Raw genomic sequence first — 22,575 nt, 5'->3', positions numbered from 1 at the left:
CGAGTTTTATTTTTATCAGTTTACATAGATATAAATAACATCACATTGCCTAACAGGAATAATTTGTAATACGAAAATAGAAATGTTTCACAGTCAAGTACAAAGATACGTTTATATTAAACCGGTCACCTACGAAAATAATATAACGTTCACTCCGTTTTAGCTTCTCCTTTATTCTGTCGCCATTTCTGATCCTGGAAAATTAATAAAGGTGTTAACATTTGTTTTCATTTACTTTAAATAACAAAAAGAAAAAATGCACCTGTTATTGAAATTAAATTTTATTGATTTTGTATTTAATACGCCTCAGTTTTTTATTTAACACTTGTGTTAATTGTCAACTAGTTTTTAAAGATAGGAAAAGACTTTAAAAAAAGCAGTAATCGTTAAAAAAGCCATAGTATAAGAATATGTCGTCTAATGTAATTTTCATGCTCAATTATTACTATTAATTTCCAACAAAAAAAACTTTAAGAAACCAATGCTCTAATCTCTAAATAAAAGCATAAAAAACCAATGTTGAAAACAAAACCATAAAAAGCACCTACTTTTTTAAGCTTGAAACGAACATTTCAACCTGGCCTCGTTATATTTAGGTACTATACCACAACCAATCCCCGTTGTGGACGTTCTTACACCCATAATGAAACGGAACCGGTTTAGGCTTGTACCAATAACGTCCTTTGAAACTTACAGCTATTTGAAATATTGCTAGAGATTATAGTGACATCTAAAAAGTTTGCTCTCTCACTCCCTAGAATGTTAACCACCGATTTCCCAACATTAAGATCCCCCCACCAGTCTCTAAGACTCCAACCAGCAATCCTATAACATTACAAACCAAATTCCATTCGTGACAAAAGCTATTTCCTGGCTAAACGCATACATACGCGACGTAGAAATCCTGACAATACAAGTAAATGTCTGTCTGCCTTTGCTGATTTTGAATCTCTTTGGAATATGACACTATTAGCGTTTTCGGCATCTGGAACTGCCCCGGACCACGGCAAGCAGGGATCGCAGGCCGAATGGATACGGAAGTAGCCGAAAAAAACCGATGATCCCCGAAGCACGTAGACTTAGAATTAGTGCAATACGTAGTTTATGTTCTTAATTTAAACTTTGGCGATTTTCGTATCATCTCGGCCCGCCTGCGCTGCCCCGGGGCAGTTTTAGATGCCGAAAACGCTATATAATAGGTATTATGTGCCTTTCCCCTTGTGAACTGTGTGAACTTGTGAACGGAACATTTTTGGCGTTTTATTGAGAATTCATTTTAAGATAAAAATAAAACATTTTTTGCCAAACGTTTCGAGAGTTATGACATTCAAAATCAAAATAGGCATCGATGTGATGAGGGGTTCATTTGATTGGTCAGGCAACACATGTAACGTACCAAAACTGCGATCTCATTGGACAGCCTGTAGGCGATCGCGCGCAATTTGTATCGCAACTTGAGGCCGCCCTTCGTTTTCTTACGCAACGTCCGCAATATCGTGTACATATTACAGATGTGCAACGTGAGAAACAAAGGCACTAGGTACCAAACCTACAACGCAAACAAAAATAAAACATGACAGAGTGCAAATAAAGACCTTATTTATTAAGCATAACCATATACAAACAATAAAGAAATACTAAAATGTACAAAGCGAATAAGTACGACTATTTCATAAATACATGCTAAAATAAGCATCTTGTAGCCACTATAATTACAATACAAAATTATAGACTGGAGCAGACCATAAAATAACTGCGAAGTTAGCACAATAATTTACATCTTGTTTTAGCATTATTAATTTTTGCATATTTTTTTGGTCATAGACTTTCTGTTGTAAAAGACATATTTTACGGGTTAAAACAAGACGTATTTAATTTGATTCACATAGTATTTTATGAACTACACAATGACTAGTCCAAATACAATTCGCATTCCATAAAATCATAACGCAATCCAATTTTACATCACTACTAAACGCACACACAATATAATAAAAATATTACAACCGAATAAAATTATGTATACATATTTAAAATAAAATTATCAGACAGAATCACATTTGAAGGGCTAGGTTTGTTATTTGAAAAAGCATTGAAATTAATAGTAAAAAAATACTCTCGCCAGCTATATTCATGTTATGACACAGACATAAAATGAGAGGTCATTGATTGACTTTGCGTCTGTCCAGCAGTTACAAATATTGTTGTTTGTGCGTTATTCGTTAACTTAATACAATTAAAATAAATAATACATAAAATAATTCGACTAAGACTATATCTAAAGGAGATTATTGATTTTATTAAATTAGTAATAAATAGTTATCACAACGTTTACCTTCGTTACATCTAAAAGTTACTACAGCTTGGCAAAAAAGAGTGCGTTTTTAAATGAAGGCGCTTTTATTATAGGCAACTCCATACTACTTCTGACACAATTTGTACTAGTGCTGACAAGTACTGTTATGTTGCCACAAATATAAACTTTTAGTTCCAGCTGTAACCGCGCCAGACTTTTTTTTTGCCAAGCTCTAGCTATATAGATACAAAAAAAAATAGAAATATATTCGACTTTTAAGATTTTTGCAAGTGGAGCTACAATTTACAAGACACAGTCATTAGACAATTTAAATTTAAAAAGTAGATTTCTGCTCTATAGATCTATCTAACACAATATACAGACAACTACGCCAGTTTTACAATTGAAAAATAATCACGATCAGCAAAATCAAAACAAAATAAAACATTAACTCCCCTACTAATAAAAAAAGTTACACAATGAATAAGCTAGATACACTATTTTGGCTTTGTCTTTCGAGCGACTTTTACATTGAGTTAGACAGAGAAAAAAACTTAACACAAAATGCGATACGCGCATCATGTTTATACCATAAAGTTAATATACCTAGCGGAATGCTATATGAAGAATATATGAAGCGGATGTCACTATCAGTAGTCTGCGTAGTAAAAAGAGATGTGTGATACATGACAGCAGCACTCTTTTCTGACGTCCAGTTGGCACGTGCCGCACGTTGACAATTTAATCTCATAGAAATCATGTTCAATCATACTTGTGTAAGTGTATACGTACACATATTTTTACACACAGATGAAACCAATGCCGGTTTCGTTTGACAGCTCGAGATTGTTGCTCTATCCCGCTAGGTATATTAACTTTATGGTGTATACTTAAAAGTTAAATATTTTTATTAGTAAGGATGTAAACATTCTGTGACCCTAATTTTTAACAATTTCTAACATGATTATATTATGCAAGGCAAAAAATCAGCATAGAAATCCTCTACATTAGACATCTTTTGACTGTATCTATATATTTTTACAAACATATAACATAAGCTCAGGTACATAGGCACGTCGTGATCATATAGTGCCTACAATATAACTAATATAAATAACTAAAACTAATTTGATTCCCTTTTATTAATGCATTTTTTTAAAGAAATTGTGCAAAAAAACACATAAAAATCAATAGATGCAATTTAAAACCTAATAAGAAAACTCATTTCCGTACTTGCGTGAAAAGATTAAAATTAAAACATTCCATTTTCAAAGAAAGTAACAAAACAAAAGTTTGTTGGTCAAAAAAAAATTGACCAAAGTTGAAAACTAGATATTCATAAGCCATATATTATTTCTTGGTCAAATATTGTACTAAATGCAAAGTTGAGTTTCGGCAAAAACTAATCTACAATGTAAAAAAACATTTTAAAAACAGATTGAGATGAGTTAATAACTAATAACTATTGTTTTGTTTTACATAAAGACACTGTCTTGTTTGCTTGTTTGCCCCTTTATTTTATAAAAAAGGAGTGGCAGCTTGAAAAGTGCTGTTATGGTTTGAACCAGTTTAAATGGTAAAGGAGTGCTTTAAAAGTGCTATTATGGCATTATTACACGGCCGGTATAAATAGTCAGTACTCATATCAAGATGCATCTCGATGCGTCTCATGATGAGATGCGTCTTAAGACACGGTTCAGGCTCTGTGATTGGTTGGCTCTCAAAATTTGGACCAATCCATAAAGCTAATATACCTAGTGAAATAGAGAAACAAAGGCCTGAGCAAGCGAGATGTCACTATCAGTAACACTGCGTGGTAAAAAGAGACGTGTGATACATGACAGCAGCACTCTTGTTTTCACGTTCAGTCGGCACGTGCCGCACGTTGACAATTTAATCTCATAGAGTTCATGTTCAATCATGCTTGTGTAAGTGTATACGTACACATATTTTTCACACAGATAAAAACCAATTTTGGTTATGTTTGACAGCTCGAGATTGTTGCTCTATTCCGCTAGGTATATTAACTTTATGGACCAATCATAGAGCCGAATCGCGTCTTGAGACCGAGATGCATCTTGAGTACTGACTATTTATACCGGCCTAACTCATCTCAATACTACCATGCCATGCGTCCGTCTTGTTCAGTCTTGTACCTGTTCGCTGAGCTTCTGCGGTATCAGCATGAGTGTTGTAGCGGTGTTTCCAATGCCAATAAGTAGGAACGACATACTTAGCACTGGCACCTGTTTGTTTGTATCAATGTTGTAATACCTGTGAGTCCACTGCTTTAAGAGTTTCTAATTTTCTACGTAAAGTACCTTATTACTGGCACACAATATTTATTGTCTGTTTTCATTATGGAAAGGTCAAAAGTATAGTGCCAATAATAGGGTATTTACTTTAACCACTTAAAACTACTAGATCATACAAACACAAGCACAACAAAAGTACTTATAGCAAGACGTGTTTACTTTTACCATAGAGAAAATTTTCCTTAGTCTATGCTTTTACTTATTAATGACATTTGTTTTTATTTTCCCTACTAAGCGTACTATTTTATGATGCTTGTAATTTTATAAGAGCCGTTTGCATACCGACGTTTCAATCCAAAAAACGGCGAGATGGAATTAACATTTAATAAATTAGGTTTTTTACAGGAGTTCACTTTTTAACAGTCCTGTTGATTGGTTAAAATGTTTTGAAGTTAGGCAATCAAATACGCCAGTGATTAAATGAAAACCTGCACAAAAAACTTTAGCATTCAGGCAAAATCATAAGCGTTTGACAAATGAGACAGTAGGTAGATCAATCCACCACTTTCTGCAGTTAATATCAGTGTGCAAACAGTCTTATAAACTTGGACTCGATTGAACATTTAGACAGGGTGCAACAAAACTAAGTAATAATACTTTAGGGTATGTACATGTTCCTCGAAGAGCATTCACTGTGAAAGTAGCAGCTCTGAAAGACCAATATTTTTTCACTCTTGTATAGAGAAACTCCTGACGCTGGGGCGCTTGCCCATACAAATGTGGAAAAAAAATTGGTCTTTGCACTTCTACTTTCACAGTGAACTCTCTACGAGGAACACGTACACACTCTAAAGTTTTGTGACACCCTGTATTAATGGATGAAATAAAAATCACGTACCTGCCATGTAGCCTCTGGGTGATAGCTTATTTGGTACAGCGTGTACGCTATGTATAGTTGGAACATATAACCACCGAAGAGGAAAGGCAGCAGGTAGGACAGTCCTCTCCACATCCAAGAGTGGAAGCCTTCTATAGTGATGTCCATGTTATGCCTCGCCCCTAAAGCCTTTAGCCGGTATAGCACACCACTCTGGTATCTAAACTGCATGTACTGGACCACACCTGAAAATGTTATTCAAGCAGGGTTCATATAGCAAAAAATGCGAATTTTGCGTTTTGCAGCCTGGCCAAACTACTACATTGTTGCCATACTTGAAAAACATATTAAAAACACACGGTACTTAAAAATTGAGAGCTACAAAGAAACTAGAGGCTCTAGAGCCCTAATTTTGTTAATCTATTTATGTCCAAGCTGTAGTATGCTTTGTTGGTATTACCCTAAGAAACAAGGACAGATAAACTGTACGAACAGTACAAATGTTGTTCTGTCCCATGGCAACCTTGCCACCTTAATATTGCTACACAAAATATCCTCGCAAAATTGCTGCGCAACATTGTCCTCCCAACATTGCCACCGCAATATTATTCCCGCCACATTGTCGCGCAACTTTAAGACTAAGGTCTAAGGGCCTCTTTCACAGATAAGTTGTGAATAGGCTATTCGGCACTTATCAGGAAGTGGTGAAACAGGCCCTTAACATACCTACCAAACAACCAATACTCACTGATATAAGCAATAAACCACATAAAGGTGTGTCTAAACTCATTCCAGGGTTCGTTCTGCGGCCACACTAGTATGATGCCGGCCACCGCCGTCGATATGAAATGGTGAAGCCGCCACCACCCCTTGATCCTTGACCCGTTGACTTTCAGGATGCTCTCCCTTATCGTGAGGGTACAGTAGTACCAGACTAGCAGGAATATCATTATGAGTTGGAGGGGCCTGTGAAGTGAAAATGGTTTTCAAGTATGCAAAAACAATTAACCACCAGAAAATCACATCATTACAATATAACAATGAGGTGAAGTCAGCACTCTATACTATAATATTATAAAGCGGAAGAGTATGTTTGTTTGTTTGTTTGAACGCGCTAATCTCAGGAACTACTGGTCCGATTTGAAAAAATCTTTCAGTGTTAGATAGCCCATTTATCGAGGAAGGCTTTAGGTTAAGGCTATATTATACTAATAGGAGCAAAGAAATATAGGAAAGTGTAGAAAAACGGGGGGAAATAATTTGAAAGGGCATATTTGAACACGCTAATCTCAGGAACTACTGGTCCGATTTGTAAAATTCTTTCAATGTCCAGCCCATTTATCGAGGAAGGCTTATAAGCTATATTTTATCACGCTAAGACTAATGGAAGCGAAGAAATAGAGGAAAGTGTGGAAAAAACGGAGGAAATTATTTAAAATTGCTTATTATCTTAAGAAACTACTAGAGCAATTTTCATGTTATTTGGCACACATGAAGAATAGACCACGTGAAAGGACATAGGTTTCTTTTTTTTGCGGAAAATGTACGGTTTCCGTGACATTCCTAAATTACGCGGGCGAAGCCGCGCGGAACATCTAGTAACAAAATATATTCTTGTCACTTGCTTTTTTTCGTGACTTTCGGAAACATGCTGTTTTTATTATCATGTCCTCAGGAATGAAATAAGGATAGCTTGCATCTTCAATTTTACTCCAGACTCCAGAGGCATCATACAGATAGGTTAACTAAAGCTGGCAACATTGTTACTTTTTTAAGGGCCTGTTTCACCACTTTCTGATAAAGTGCCTAATTAGCTATTCACAACTTTTTTAACAGATTCTCCATACTTGATCTGTCAAGTTAATTGGTGGATAGCCTTATCAGGAAGTAGTGAAACAGGCCCTAAATCTCGCAAACATGATTAACAATAGGATATCAATCAAATCGTGACTGATATTTTCGGGGAAAAAACATCATGCTGAATTTCTAGAAAAACTCTGAACAGGATAAAAAAACACTCGCGGTCTAGTAGTTACTTAAGCCAATTTACAAAATGCACGAAGTTTAATTCATGTTAGTAAAAAATTCATAAGTTTACAGCCCGGACGGCGGACGCAGGTCACAACAAATTCGTACAACCCATAGATACACTGATACAACCCTGTCTCTTTTACTCGTCTCATTTTTGTGCGCGATTAAAGCAGTAAGTCAATGTACGAATTTGCACCCTCGCGGTAATTGATTCCTAGGCAGTTGACAGACCAACATCATATTTTAGTCGGATCAAGTCAATTCATTGTTAATTGTAATCTGTCGACTGGGTTTGACGTAACACGACCAAACAACGTAGGTCCCCCATCTGCCTAGGAATCAACTTCTATGATAGTACATGTTCCGTAACATAGCACATCAAAAAGCGAAAAAGCACAATTTTTACCAATTTTAACGCTTACATACGATACAATACGTCCCCATCTGAAAGTGTGTGGTCTTTTAAAATAAAAAAAAAATGAAAAAAAGGGAGTCAAGCTAAATTTACTTATTGAAATTATCACTGATTTTAAGGTCTGATAATAATACGCTGGCAAACTACCATTTTTAGATACTAAGTACCAGCTTTAGTTAACCTCCTCATATTGTTAAAATATATGAGACTTATGCCGCGTTTCCACTGACGCAGAGCCGAGCTTAGCAGTGCCGAATTGACCAATCACCATGCTCGAAATCTTCGCTCCGCTTCGCTGTCATTCCGCTGGAACAGCACGATTGGTCAATTCGGGCACAGCTAAGCTCCGCTCCGCGTCAGTGGAAACGCACCCTAAGGGTCACCACTTCATCATAAAGTGCCGGATAGGCTATCCGCAACTTATTTGACAGATTATCCATACTCCATCTGTCAAGTTAAGTGGTGGATAGCCTATCCGGCACTTATCAGGAAATTGTGTGGTGAAACAGGCCCTAAAAATGTATTAAAAACATAGGCTTACCTGAAGTCGATTAATAAATTTAATACCGCCAAGACAAACGCTATTGCGCTGAGTATTAACTTAAACTTCTCATATTCATCCTTGTATTTAAATCTGAAACAAAAAACAGAGAAATAAAAATATTTAAACATAAGCTGTACAATGTGTTGTCTTTTTCTCATATATTGGAAAAGACGTTTCATAGAAGGACAAAACATTGTATAGTCCAGGGGTCTCCAATTAGTTTCGCTCGGGGTCCATTTTAAGAAATAAAATGACTTTCACGGTCCGCACATAAAAAAATAAACAATGTTAATTACGGAAATTACAAAGGTATATTTATTTACATACAAGACTTAACAAAGAGAAAAGTGACAATTTTTCACTGCTTGTTTGGAGTGAAATTCGTGCAAGCTATTGACATTAAATCCTGGAGATCAGTAAGTCGAGACCTAAATTTATTTTTAACAAGTTCATCTTCGAACATACTTGGTCCGCACACAATGGCCAATGGGTCGGCGGTCCGGATGCGGACCGCGGTTCGCCATTTGGTGACCCCTGGTATAGACTATAGCGTATCATTGTATAGTGTGTTAATTACTTTTATTAGTGAAGGTGATTATATATATATCCTCTAACTAATAAGTAATAAACATAAAACAATTACGCATCGCCAATATCCAAGATCCCTGTCTTTTTTTTTTTTAAGAATGGAACAAACGAGCAAACGGGTCACCTGATGGAAAGCAACTACCGTCGCCCATGGACACCCGTAACATCAGAAGAGCTGCAGATACATTGCCGGCATTCTGAGAGGGAATACGCTGCCTACTTGAAGGTTTGCAGGTCGTATAGGTCCGGAAAAACTGCTGACGACAGTTTATTCTAGAGTGTTACAGTGCGCGGCAGAAAGTTACGCGAAAAACGCGCGGACTGCCACTCGTCAAGGTGATGAGGGTGGTATATTTTTCGCGTAGAACAATGGCGAAAAGTTGCAGGAAGACGGAGGTATCAGGTATATATGACTTTTTTCCAATGCGCTAGACAAAGACATAATATATGTACCTTATTTAATTTATTCACTAAGTAAAACGAAGAGGATAGTATGCTTTCCCATTTCTACTATAAGTACATAGTAAGTAACATATCAGTTAAATGTCAAATACATGTGTCTAGCAGCTGATGATAATTAATATTAGTGTTGACTTGCTGACGTCTATTTTATTTTGCATTTCGACCTTTCAACGCCCCGAGATCATGACGATATGTTATCGATTACATCAGCGCCACAATACAAATATATTTACAGTAGTGTGACTCAGGAGTGTACAGTGTACTCCAACACGCTCAACACAGATAAAAGTTTAACGCGTTCGCCACGTGGTTTGATATCTAAAGATATCAGAAAACGCACTCACGAGAGCATACGCCAATTTAGGCAGTCTAGTATAAGAACGCTCTACTGCATACATTTATATTGTGTCTGTTTACTGTTTAACACCTTATTAACTACTCGTTTGTGATGCTTTTGAAAATGTAAGCACGTAAACAGTTTAAATATAGGGATTGAATCAATGGGTCTTTAGAAACTCTCTTAAACTTACTCATTCGTTATTATTCACATTTTATGAAGCGTTTAAAAATGGCAATAAACGTTATTTGAAACGTGTACGTTCTTTGAAAATAGCCTCTTTTCGAGTTTAAGTGCCATAAAAGCTAACGGCCCATAAAACATTTATAGAAATTAAAGTATAGGGCACGTCTTATTTCGCGCCGCAATCCGTTTAACACAATAGAACCGTACATTTTCCCTGTATAAAAAATAACCCATCAATCCCCAAGCAGCTGCCGCATAACAATTAAAAATCATGCGTGGGTATCGCAGTCACAATATAAACTATCGATGTGTTTTTACTCAAAGTATCTTAACACCATTTCAAAAACATCTCTTCAGCGGTTAAAAGTGTAATAAATCTTATCCCTGGGAAACCGTGAATTTAAAGTTATTAATTTCTACTTTCTTTGAAATGGGAGTGAAGAAAATATTTCTAAGTGGTTGTTCAGACACAGCGGGAACCGCGGTTTGGACCCGCGCGGACCGCTCGCAGCTTATTAAGGGGCTTCATTACGTGAAAATACCATATTGCCCGCAGAGTTTTTCTTTATTGCTCATTCAAATGTAAAGAGAGTACTCAATATAAAATACGTAATGATAGCTAATTTATTGACCTTCATTTCCTTTTTAAAAAATTCTAATTTAGAAGTATAGTTTACGAGAAAAAAAATAAATTTGAACGCAATAATTTTCCTACAAATATTGTGTTAATTCTGTTGTTTCAAAATATATTGCCAGAAATTTTGGCTCAAATTATGAGTATTTATGTCAATTACAAATGTGTTTTCTTACATTTTTATTTAATGCAATATTTTATTAGATATGACAACTTATAGCTGTTTTTGAAGAGAGGGGTCAGAGCGGGACGCGGGCGGCAGACGGCTGCGCGCCTTTGCAGGGGGAGGTTGTGTCGCTTCGCGTCGCTGCGCCTACGATTTAAATTACGTAAAATCAGGCACGCCATCTGTCATAATTATTCAGAACTACAATGAACTTGCTTTGCTATAGTAACATGCATACGCACCGAATAGACGGCGGCGTGGGCGAGCCCGATGTCAAGGTCACAAATGCACGCGATTGCGATGCAATTTTTTTTTAAATATTATATTATTATGTAATGATACGTGCAAAATATTTATATGTACAAATAAATAAAATTGGAGTGAATTTCAATATAACAAACGGACGTTTGTAATATTGAAATTATTCTTTTTACTACATGTATATTTATAATATAATTATTATATGTATAGGTAGGTACATATATTATGATATAGATTATATACAGTGAGTTAGTATAAACACCGTTATCCTTGAAACCATGAATGAGCCCGTCAAAATGAACAACAATAAAACGTCCGTTTGTAATAATAAGTATTGAGAAAGTAGTATATGATATTACTGTAAGACAAAAAAGGACGACAATATTTTCTCGATGCACATTTTGCATGCAAAAACATTGCTGATTGCTACAGTTTAGAGTTTAGACGGCATGTACGTCGTATCTAAGTACATAGTTTGATATCGTTGGCCGCCAGCGGCCACGAGCGGCCACGAGCGGCCACGGGCGGCCATATAGTCTAAGCGATAAGTTGAGAATGGCGAAATATAGAGATAAGGGTCATAAAAATACGTGCGATAGCTCATTAGATTCGGGAAGACGTCTAGAAAAATGTATCGGAAGCGTGTATTAATTAGCAACACAAAAAATTGCAAAAGTTATAAGTAAGCAAATTAGGTTGCCAAAAAAAAGGTATTACGTTTTTTGTTAAAAACTCCGGAACTATTAACATTTAAGAGCTCATATGACCCTAACTTGACTACATACATTAACCTAGATCTCAAAATCTGTAAGGTCTAGAAAACTGATTTTTTGACACTAGTAACTTTAGTTCATAAAGATTAAATGCTCAAGACGAAAACACGATTACTCAAAAAATGCTCGATAGTTTCTTTTTTACAAAAAACCTTGTTTTAGACACATTTTTGCTTGGATCTTCGAAGTTTGCTGTCTTTTCTTTAATTTTTTTTAATATCTAAAAAGGTATTGATAAAACCTAAATTTGCTCAAGACACTTTTTTCATAATCATTATAGTTCGTCTTTTATTCAAGTAAAACTAACTCGGCGATGATTCCGCGCCGTCCTTTTTCACCTGGCATATGAAAGACGGGCGTGAGTGTGAAGAGAGAAGGACGATGTTTGATTTTTAAAGTCAGGTGAGCTCTTAAGAAGATTTAAAAAAAAGATTCTTAAAGAGGAAAAAAATTCCATAAGAAAACTCCCAACTCCCTCCTAAGCCTCCGCGCGGCATTTTTAGGCAGCGCGCGCGGCTTCAAAACCGAGCACGTCACACTGATTATTTTTTTAAAGGTATTAAATATTGATTTAAAAATTTCATAAACTTATGGTGTATTCCGAACACTTCAAAGAATTTGCTCCCGTTGGAAATTTAACTTCAAGTTAATTTTTCAACAAATTAGACAAATGTTAACTAACGAAATTTTTTCGAACTTCCGTCCTCATTGTACTTTAAATAAAATCTTAAATAATTTTCGTAAAAATTTTTCACTTCGTGGAGCCCTTGATATAAACATACTTAACAAGATCACGCCATAAAAATTTAAAAATGTAATACTTTGTTTATAATATTTTTTTAAATTGAACAAAAGACTAGAAATCCAAGTATTATTATTATTATCAGCCTCAGAAATCCAAGTAATACTGTCAAAAAAAAATTGTTTCATTTATTATCATGTAATTGATTTCATATCAATGAAGGACATGACGTATAAACTAAAAAAAAAATCCGCCATTTGCTAATAAAAAATTTATAAACCAATGGACTATTTCGATGCTTTTAAATTTTTTTTTAATAACAATATTTTATTGTTTATAATCGTTTTTTAATATTTCAATTGTTTAAATTATTAGTTTAGAAAAAAATTTCCTCTTAAAAATCATGATTGATCGTCCTCAACATGGTTACAAAAACAAAAAATTTTTTATCAACAATTTCATTGCTTATTAACTTAACAATTTGTTAAAAAAAATTCCGAACTTTTTTATATTCTTTTTCTGAATCTCCTAAAAAATACAAATTTGATAGATATAAAAAAGTTCGGATTTTTTTTTAAATTGTTAAGTTAATAAACAATGAAATTGTTGATAAAAAAAAATTTTGTTTTTGTAACCATATTGAGGACAATCAATCATGATCTTTAAGAGGATTTTTTTTAATTTTAAACTAATAATTTAAACAATTGAAATATTAAAAAAACGATTATAAACAATAAAATATTGTTATTAAGAAAAAAAATTGTTTCTAAAAATCATAATATTTTCAAGAGAATAAAGGTAAGAAAAAAAAATTTTAAAAGCATCGAAATAGTTCATTGGTTTATAAATTTTTCATTAGCAAATGGCGGGAAAAATTTTTTTTTTAGTTTATACATGTCCTTCATTGATATGAAAACAATTACTTACGTGATAATAAATGAAACAAAATTTTTTTGACAATATTACTTGGATTTCTAGTTTTTTGTTCAAGTTAAAAAATTATTATAAACAAAGTATTAATTTTTTAAACTTTTATGGCGTGATCTTGTTAAGTATGTTTGTAACAAGGGCACCACGAAAAAAATTCGTTAGTTAACATTTGTCTAATTTGTTGAAAAATTAACTTGAAGTTAAATTTCCAACGGGGGCAAATTCTTTGAAGTGTTCGGAATACACCATAAGTTTTTGAAATTTTTAAATCAATATTTAATACCTTTAAAAAAATAATCAGTGTGACTTGCTCGGTTTTGAAATTTGAAGCCGCGCGCGCTACCTAAAAATGTCGCGCGGAGGCTTTTTTCAAAACCCGGGTTTTCGGGTTTTTTTTATCGAAAACCCGGGTACCCGGATTTTTCGGGTTTTTTCGGGTTTTCTTAAAATTCAAAGATTAACGAAGCGAAAATACTTAAAATATGATTTTCAGCGATTGCCAACACCTTTTCAGTAAAATACTATTTAAATACCACAGTGTGCGGTCACATACTTTTAGAAAAGCGACTATTTACCTCTCCTATTATACATATTGGATCTTATCAAAGCTAGGGATTAAGATTTTCGGCCCAAGATTAAGTATTACAACAAGCTTCACCTCCAAATTGCATAATTATATTATTAAATGTATTTGTTTTTTATATATAAAAATCTATCAAGAATTTTTGAAGACAGTAAATGGAAGAATAACCTTAAATATAAAACGTATGCCAACAAATCTTTATTTCATCTTTTACATTTTTATTGCTGATTGTCACGTTATTAATAATTATTTGGTCCTTATTGATGATATACCTGTAATTAAATTTTTGTGCCTAGTTTTTACTTGAAATTGCCTTTTGTCTGCCTCGCTACGGTATGAAGCCGAATATTCTTTGCAATTTAAGGTAACTTTTCTGTTATCCAACAAACTGGAAAATCTTACTGAAAAATTTTACATTACACTACACCTCAAAGCTTTTTGTAGTCATTAGTTCTAGTCACAATAGACAAAATTCATGTCAGATTACCATGCTGTTACACACAAGAAATTGTCTCTGGCGCTGGTGCTGATAAAAACTCTGCTTGTTATATTTCATCTCGATTCACCGAAATCACGTGTTTTAGTAATTCCGCAGTGAGTATGATATCCACGGCCGGCTAAACAAAGCCACCATTCGTCCTATTATGTGTTACCAACATCAGTCTCTCAACCAATAAAAAGCAATCTGCCGCATTTGTCAGACGGCAATACAAAAATATGGGTTCAAAATATACTTGATGGAAACTCCTCGGCATGGTTTTGTCAGTTTATAGGGGCTGGTTGCTCTCCTGGAACCTTTTTACTGATTGCATTGTCTTCATATTGTCGCTTTTTGTTATGTTGTGAATATAACAAATAATGACAAAAAGCATAACGACAAACAAAAACCTTTAAGTGTTTTTAGTAAGTTAGACGACTGAAAATAATGACTTTAAATTGCAAAGAAAACTGGGTGTCATACCGCAGCAGGATACAATAAATATTTTTTTGTAAAAATACTGTATGCAGCCAAAAATCGATCAGTATAAATTATTACTATTAATTTGACAATCAGCAATAAAAATATCTCATTCGAATAAAATTTTCAGTTTATGAAAGGAAATAAAGATTTGTTTACTTATTATTGACTTTTTGTGACTGTAAGATACCTGTGATTGCTTTATAAACGATAAAATTCGGAAAAGTGTTTTTAATAATATTTTATTAAATATTAAAAAATAAGCTATCATTGTTCCATACACTGTCTTCAAAAATTCCTGACAGGTTTTTAGATATTCCAAAAATACAAATATCCCTAAGACCTTATTGATGGGTGTATTTTATCACCAACAAGTTTCAACGTTTTGTCACCTAGTGGCTGACTTGCCCATCATCAAAAGTCTACGGTACTTTCAGCAGACTTACTTCTAAGTCTTTAGAACCCTTTGAAGCTGTCCACACTTTATTTTGTAAGTCTGTGATCACATAATAAACAAAACTGTAGTCAATCACTGAATGTTGATTGAAAACTATAAAATAAGTTTAACAAGACTTGGCTTCTATGAAATTTGAAAACTTTTTGCGAAGGACAGATTGTTTGAAGAGACTTGGTTTTTTTACATTAAATAGTTTTGGTAGGTTTTTTAAAATATGTATTATTAATTATTATTAAGAAATATTTTTATGACAATTAGTCTTTAATGCTCCTAAAACGAAACTTTTTCTTAAAAATATTATATGTTGTGTAATTATGACCAATATAAATAATTAAACCTATACAATATGTTATAAAATTTGTTATAAATACCATTAAATCAGGTCTGGCCTTTAATAATTATCAAAAAAACGAAAAACCCGAAAAGCTCAAAAAACCCGGGTTTTCAGGTTTCGGGAAAACCCGGTCTCGATGCCCTACTTAGGAGTTAGGAGGTTGCGAGTTTTCTTATGGATATTTCCTCCTCTTTAAGAATCTTTTTTTTAAACTTCTTAAATGTTAATAGTTCCGGAGTTTTTAACAAAAAACGTAATACCTTTTTTTAGGCAACCTAATTTGCTTATAACTTTTGCAATTTTTTGTGTGCTAATACACGCTTCCGATACATTTTTCTAGACGTCTTCCCGAATCTAATGAGCTATCGCACGTATTTTTATGACCCTTATCTCTATATTTCGCCATTCTCAACTTATCGCTTAGACTAGTAGACTTCTCAAGCGATACTATGTACTTATTGCAATAATGAAGATAAAGTTTAAAACCGTATGACACTGAAAGTGCTCGCCTCGCCGCTGCCATTCCGGTTTACAGCAGCCCTTAGCGCTGCTAGTATAATAATTTTATTCTCGAGCGTGTACACTGTACAGTTGTGTCGAGTAGATTTACCATGGATTATTTACTAATTTATTATTTGGCAAAAAACGTCCACGGAAACAACGTCGACTACTAAAAGCGAAGGCACACGGCGCGCCGCGCCGCGTTACTTCTGAATAAAAAATTAAAAAAAAAGTCAATAAATAAGCTATCATTCATTACCTACGTATTTTTTGAGTACTTACTCTAGTTACATTTTAATGAGCTAAACATTCTGAAGGGATTTTAAAACAGCAATTTGAATAAATAACATTTTGAAGAAAAAAACATTTGTTTTACCCAATTAATAATAAAATATTCCAAATAAATGTTGTAAAAAAGCAATTAATAAAAATCAAATTTTCATCGCGTAGCGAACCTGAGACTCATATTGTATATTGAATGTTCATGCTGACCTGACCATTGCGCTACCATGACTCACTAATATTTTGTGAAATAAGCAAACTGTCTATAATAGTTTTCCTCTTTACATTAAAATATGTATTTTAGACTGCGTTGTGTTGATTGTTCGATATTGCACTAGATGTCGTTATTGCGAATGGCGCGGGGGTGAGGTACGGAAGTGGGGTGTGGAAACACTCGTTTGCCCAAGGTCATTCGCGTATTGGAGCCCCTTAAGAGTACAAAGGCGTTGTATTACAGCGTTCAACCGCTCGGTTTCAACACGGGAACCGCGCGGTTCCCGTTGTGTCTGAACAAGCACTAAAACACCAAAGCTCGATCTAATTATTATAGGTGGTCCGTAGTATAACTTAGGGTCACAGCAGATATACAATTTCAAGTTGGCCGACTATCGTATTTTTAAATGCGTAGTTTTACAATTTAATTGGACAACTATTTAATTTGTAGGTTGTAGGTAATCAGAAAGGAAAGATTCTTATACGATCGGTGTCCAATTATTTAGTTGTACAATTTAGTTTGGTATTTGGTATACTATGCGATTTACTTGGCCAACTTGAAATTGTAAGCCTGCGGTCGCTCTTACTTGTCGTTTTTGTTGAGAATAGACACGTTGACATTGCCGAGTATTATTTTGAGGTACAGGCTGTTCTGTTTTGGTAGTGTCGCTTCTATTTCGTGTAACATCGCTTTTCTCTTCATTATCTCCTTCTCTAACGTAAGTAGCCTCTCATCTTTCTCTATTGACTTTTTGTCCACGCTGAAACATATAAGTAAGAAATATGTTAGACATAGAATAGAGTGAATAGACATAGAATAATCAATAGACTATCAAAGAAAAAGACAGATATTTCGTATACAATGTACCTATAGTCCGTTCCGTTCAAAGTAATTATACTTTCGGATTTAAAAATCTTTGAAATTAATTCCTAGACCTATGGCCTGTATAAAGAGGTTAGTCTTAAACTTCACATGAAATTATTATCACTAAATATATAATAAGTATATAATCTATATACCTATATAAGTATGTATATAAAACTCAAAGGTGACTAACTGACATGGTGATGTATCAACGCACAGCCCAAACCACTGGACGACTCGGGCTGAAATTTGGCATGCATTTAGATATTATGACGTAGGCATCCGCTAAGAAAGGATTTTAATAAATTCCAACCCCAAGGGGTTAAAATAGGATGAAAGTTTGGATATAATAATACTTCTTAACGCGAGCGAAGCCGCGGGCAAAAGCTCGTCATTTATAATATTTTAAGACTAGCTTCTTCGTTTTTACTTTAGTATGCTACTGTTTTGTGTCTCGTCTCACGATTTAGACTATAGATTTGCGATAAACTGCAAATCTCTGAAGCTATAGGGGCGAAGTAAGTGACCTTCCGGTTGTCCCCCTCTATATGTTCAGATTAATGCTCATTGAGAAGTAGTCAAGGGTCATGACTCATGATTGACAATTTCATTGATATCCCTAAGTGCAGTTCCCACAATTTTCTACTGTTATGTAATCTTATACAAATTGATCATTAATGTTATCATGTAGTATTATTCCGCTGAGAGGACTTTCCTACAACATAGTAATAGCTTCACTTTTGATGTTTATTTGAACAATGTTTTTGAACCATGCATACAAGAATGACTCCTTATCATACTAATTGATGATTACGAAATAAAGGTGTGATGATATAAGAATTCTAGTTATCAGAACACCGATTTCTTATCAAATAAATTCACTTATTAGTCCATGCCTCCTTTGGTGCAATGACCATATTTTTTTGTAACGAAGTCCGAAGTTTACTTATATTCAGGACAAAATATAATTTTACTTTTGAATTATAATTCCTGTACCATTTGTAAAACTATAACAACCTGGTAATCTAAGGTGGTACACTGATTTGTCAGTAGTCAGTACCTGCATCATGCCAATTTATTGTAGAATAAGAACAGCTATAGCCAACCAAGTAAAATAGCCTGGATAGCTTGCCTTAGTTTAGTATTTGTTGATAATAACATTAATACCTAAAATGTAAGTATACCTCGAAAGCTGTTTAGGACTAGGAGTGCGCTCGTATTTTTTATATAAAATAAGGGGGCAAACGAGCAAACGGGTCACCTGATGGAAAGCAACTTTCGTCGCTCATGGACACTCGCTGCATCAGAAGAGCTGCAGGTGCGTTGCCGGCCTTTCAAGAGGGAATAGGATAATAGGGGAGGGTAGGGAAGGAAATAGGGGCGGGTAAGGAAGGGAAAAGGGTAGGGGATTGGGCCTCTGGTAAACTCACTCACTCGGCGAAACACAACGCAAGCGCTGTTTCACGCCGATTTTCTGTGAGCCCGTGGTATTTCTCCGTTCGAGCCGGCCCATTCGTTCCGAAGCATGGCATGAGCCATGCTTCGGAACGAACCTATGTATGAACATATAAATATTATAATACTGTGTATTGTGATTTGTGAATTGTGCATAATAAATATTAAATAATATATCTAGTGGGTACATTTTACATTAGTATTAACAATGACTAATGTAAAATGTAAATCATAAAGGTTTAAGAGATTAAGGTAAGATATAAGATATAAACTACGAGTATGAGTAGTGTAATAATATAGACATCGGATTATATGCATTTGCATACTTGCATATGCAAATGCATATAATGGCACTTTTTAGGCGATAGTGCATATTTTGGCAATTTTTCGTTGATAGTGCATATTTCGGTAGTTTTATGATATCATGATACACACTGAGGCCACAAAACAGAGGTACGATAGATCAAAACACTTAAAATATGTGGCTCCATCCCCATTTAAAGAATGCAATACACCCGATAGGTACAATATATTTCTAGAAACATTTTTTTTTTATAGGTGGCAACATTAGTAAAAAATTTGAATAAGATAGTTACCCATTTTTTTAAACTTCCATGGGCATTAAGATTGCGATCGGAAAATGTTGGTAGAAAATTATTATTGGTGCTGTATAAAAAATCCTGGATTTGATGAAATTATAAAAATTGACGCTTTTATTAACGGCACCACCGGAAAGATCTTCAAAAAATAATTTAATACTAAGTGACTTTTGATTGTGCATATTTTGTGCATATAATCCGATGTCTAGTAATATACATCATCATGAATTATTAGTTCCATTACTACATCAATTTTAACTGACAAAAATAAAATGATCAAGTAGCGGGTACTAGGTAATTAAATATTTTGTTTATTAGATTCAAAGCAAAATTAACACTAGGAAAGCAGTAGTTGCCTTGAAAATTGATTAATCCTTTGATCGTGGATTCTTGGAAATCTATTGTTATTCTATTGTGTCTTGCTCACCGGTAAGCTTATGGGGCTTGATGGGTTAGAAAAGATTAATGCTTTTTTTTTCTAATCAAAAGCAATGGTTAGTATTGTTTGTTATATTACAATATTTTTTATAAAAATAGTTTATTATAAAATACAATTTTGTAATTTCAAATATTGAAATACATACTTGCAAATATAGCTTTTTTTACTAACTTAATTAAAATGTTTTGTTTTATAAAACTGCCTGGGCCTTATAATAAATGACCATCTACTCAATAAATAATACAGACAACTAGCTGTCCCGGTGAACTTTGTGTCACTTTAAAATCTTCCCTGGACCTTTAAGACTAAAATTAGCCCAATCCGTTCAGCCGTTTTCGAGTTTTAGCGTTACTAGCACAATTGAAAATCCATTTTTATATATAGAGATAAGTTTAAAATAACATATATTTTGAATGCCTTTTTTTCAATTTTAAAATAAGCAATAATTATGATGTTACTTTGTTAAATGTTGACCTTTGTCTCTACCTATACCTATGACAGTGATAACGTAGATAAACTTCAGCCAATCGCTATTATTACTTAGTATATAATTCTGTTTATGAAAATTATAATAATCATGTACGATAATCATGCATCTATTCCATGAATAACTTTTGATCTTAACCCATCGACACCCTGGTGTCGCATTGAAAAGCTATTGTGTCTAAGATTCCCACAATCGAGGTATTGAAAAATTAACAATACCAAGCAACATTAAATCTGTTATTTATTTGTTATCATCTATAACTATGTGGATTAAGATAATGTAAAAAGAAACAAAAGATAACCTTACCTTTTGAGTGCATTTGCAATTAGGGACATGCGATACCGTTGATGATTTAACTCCTTCATACACGCTCCTTGAAGATCTCCCACTTCTTCAAGTTTTGTCGCATAATCTTTGTTTATTGTCTAAAAACATACATTACATATACTAATGTGCTTTTGACTCAAAATTTTTACCTAATCCTTCTCAGGACTCCCCTACGTTCATTCCTAGGACTCAAAGTATCCCTGTTACAAATTTTATCTAGACTCTGGTTAGTTCGGTAAGCAAAATAAGCAATATACAGACATTCGCATTTTTTATATTACAAATTACAATGCTTTGTAAACGAGTAAATTTCTTCACATAATAAAATTTATAACACATACACAAATAACCTACGCCGAATTCATGCTTGGCATACCCAATGAAAACAGTTGTTCTAGCGCAATATTTGAATACACTAATAAATTAATTATTTCATTTTAATTATCTTTTACCATATTCATCAGAAAACAGTTAGTGTTGTATAAATTTGATTTTATTATAAGTAATAGAAACAGTACCTCCAGTCTCTTGAAATCGACTCTTAAATCCTCCCATTCTTTTTGCACTTCCTCAATATCCATTGTTTACTTTGATGAAATAATATATTATTCGTCTAAAAGTACCAAAAAACTAAAGTAAAAACAGCAATAAAGTGTAAATTCCAAGCATACACCGACTACACAAAAATCTAGCGAAAATCGCAATCACAGATTATAACTAGATTATAACTAGTCTAAATGATCGCAATCTTTTAGTGTTGCCAACTATTCAAAACGTTTTCCCCCTAAATTAACTTTAAAACCCACTAAATTTCAACCAAAACTCCCCAAAAAATCAAAATATTTAAAATTACTTGGGGTGTGTTCTACTAAGCGGTCAAAACGCTGAAATACTACACCTTCAACAGGCCAAACCAACAAACAGCCCAGCAGTTTTTAAATATTTCAACATTTTTTTTCATTATTTACAACGACAATAATTAATATAATATCTATCTGTCAGCCTACTGTCAGCACTCAGCAGTGTCAGCTGGTACGACTCAAAAGACTATAGAGATATGTGCTTTGTGCGGCAGTTTCATTTTAAAGGTGGCTTTCGGATCTTTGCCGCAAGCGACCGCAACCGGTAAAAATTCAAATTAAATGTTATATAGAATATAGGTATCATTTTCTACTGACATTTACGTAGCGACCCATACTGCCGCCGGCGGCGCGGGCGGCGTATAAGCTAGTGGCGGAGTAAAATGAAACCTATATCATAAAATGGCATTTAGTTTGAATTTTCGTCCGTCGCGGTCGTTCGCGGCAAAGATCCGAAAGCTACTTTAAGGTTGTTATTTAAAAAAAAAGTTCCATTCTTCAAAAAATTTATCCCCAAAAATATCCCCAAAATATTTTACCCCCTAAAAACCCACTAAATGTATTTTTTCCCACTAAATTTAGTGGGAAATCCCCATAGTTGGCAGCACTGCAATCTTTGCGAGTGCTTGCGAGCTTCGTCGTAAATTTCTTTCAAAATAATGTCAAAATCATATGTCAAATGTTGGTCAAATGCCACAGTCAGCAGTCACACGTGAGT

General features: G+C 34.2%; 1 protein-coding gene across 2 annotated transcripts; it reads right to left on the bottom strand.

The window, feature by feature from the left end:
- Positions 1–24: 24 nt before the first annotated feature.
- Positions 25–21,720, bottom strand: LOC121733008 (transmembrane protein 120 homolog). Of its 2 annotated transcripts, none has more exons than XM_042123076.1 (8): positions 21,516–21,720; positions 20,977–21,095; positions 17,413–17,586; positions 8,416–8,508; positions 6,177–6,394; positions 5,450–5,673; positions 4,453–4,542; positions 25–194 (listed from the first exon to the last, which is right to left on the bottom strand). In XM_042123076.1, the coding sequence occupies exons 1-8, from the start codon at positions 21,576–21,578 to the stop codon at positions 150–152; spliced, it is 1,026 nt and encodes a 341-aa protein (XP_041979010.1). In that variant the 5' UTR covers positions 21,579–21,720; the 3' UTR covers positions 25–149. The 2 variants fall into 2 exon arrangements, with proteins under 2 accessions (XP_041979010.1, XP_041979009.1); XM_042123075.1 differs by lacking the exon at positions 4,453–4,542 and adding an exon at positions 1,397–1,549 and having other exon boundaries at positions 21,516–21,719.
- Positions 21,721–22,575: the final 855 nt, after the last annotated feature.

Source organism: Aricia agestis, chromosome 13 (genome assembly GCF_905147365.1).
Source record: "Aricia agestis chromosome 13, ilAriAges1.1, whole genome shotgun sequence".
NCBI classification, from domain to species: Eukaryota; Metazoa; Arthropoda; class Insecta; order Lepidoptera; family Lycaenidae; genus Aricia; species Aricia agestis.
Note: the sequence above shows the minus strand (reverse complement) of the source record. Positions and strands in the feature narration are given on the sequence as shown.

What these genes read in the sequence shown, in the direction of transcription:
- LOC121733008 (XM_042123075.1), bottom strand. Translation starts at nt 21,578, where the DNA reads ATGGATATTGAGGAAGTGCAAAAAGAATGGGAGGATTTAAGAGTCGAT. An exon ending in TCGATTTCAAGAGACTGGAG is followed by an intron (nt 21,096 to 21,515) that starts GTACTGTTTCTA and finishes GTATGTTTTTAG; the next exon opens with ACAATAAACAAAGATTATGC. An exon ending in AATTTATTAATCGACTTCAG is followed by an intron (nt 6,395 to 8,415) that starts GTAAGCCTATGT and finishes TTCACTTCACAG; the next exon opens with GCCCCTCCAACTCATAATGA.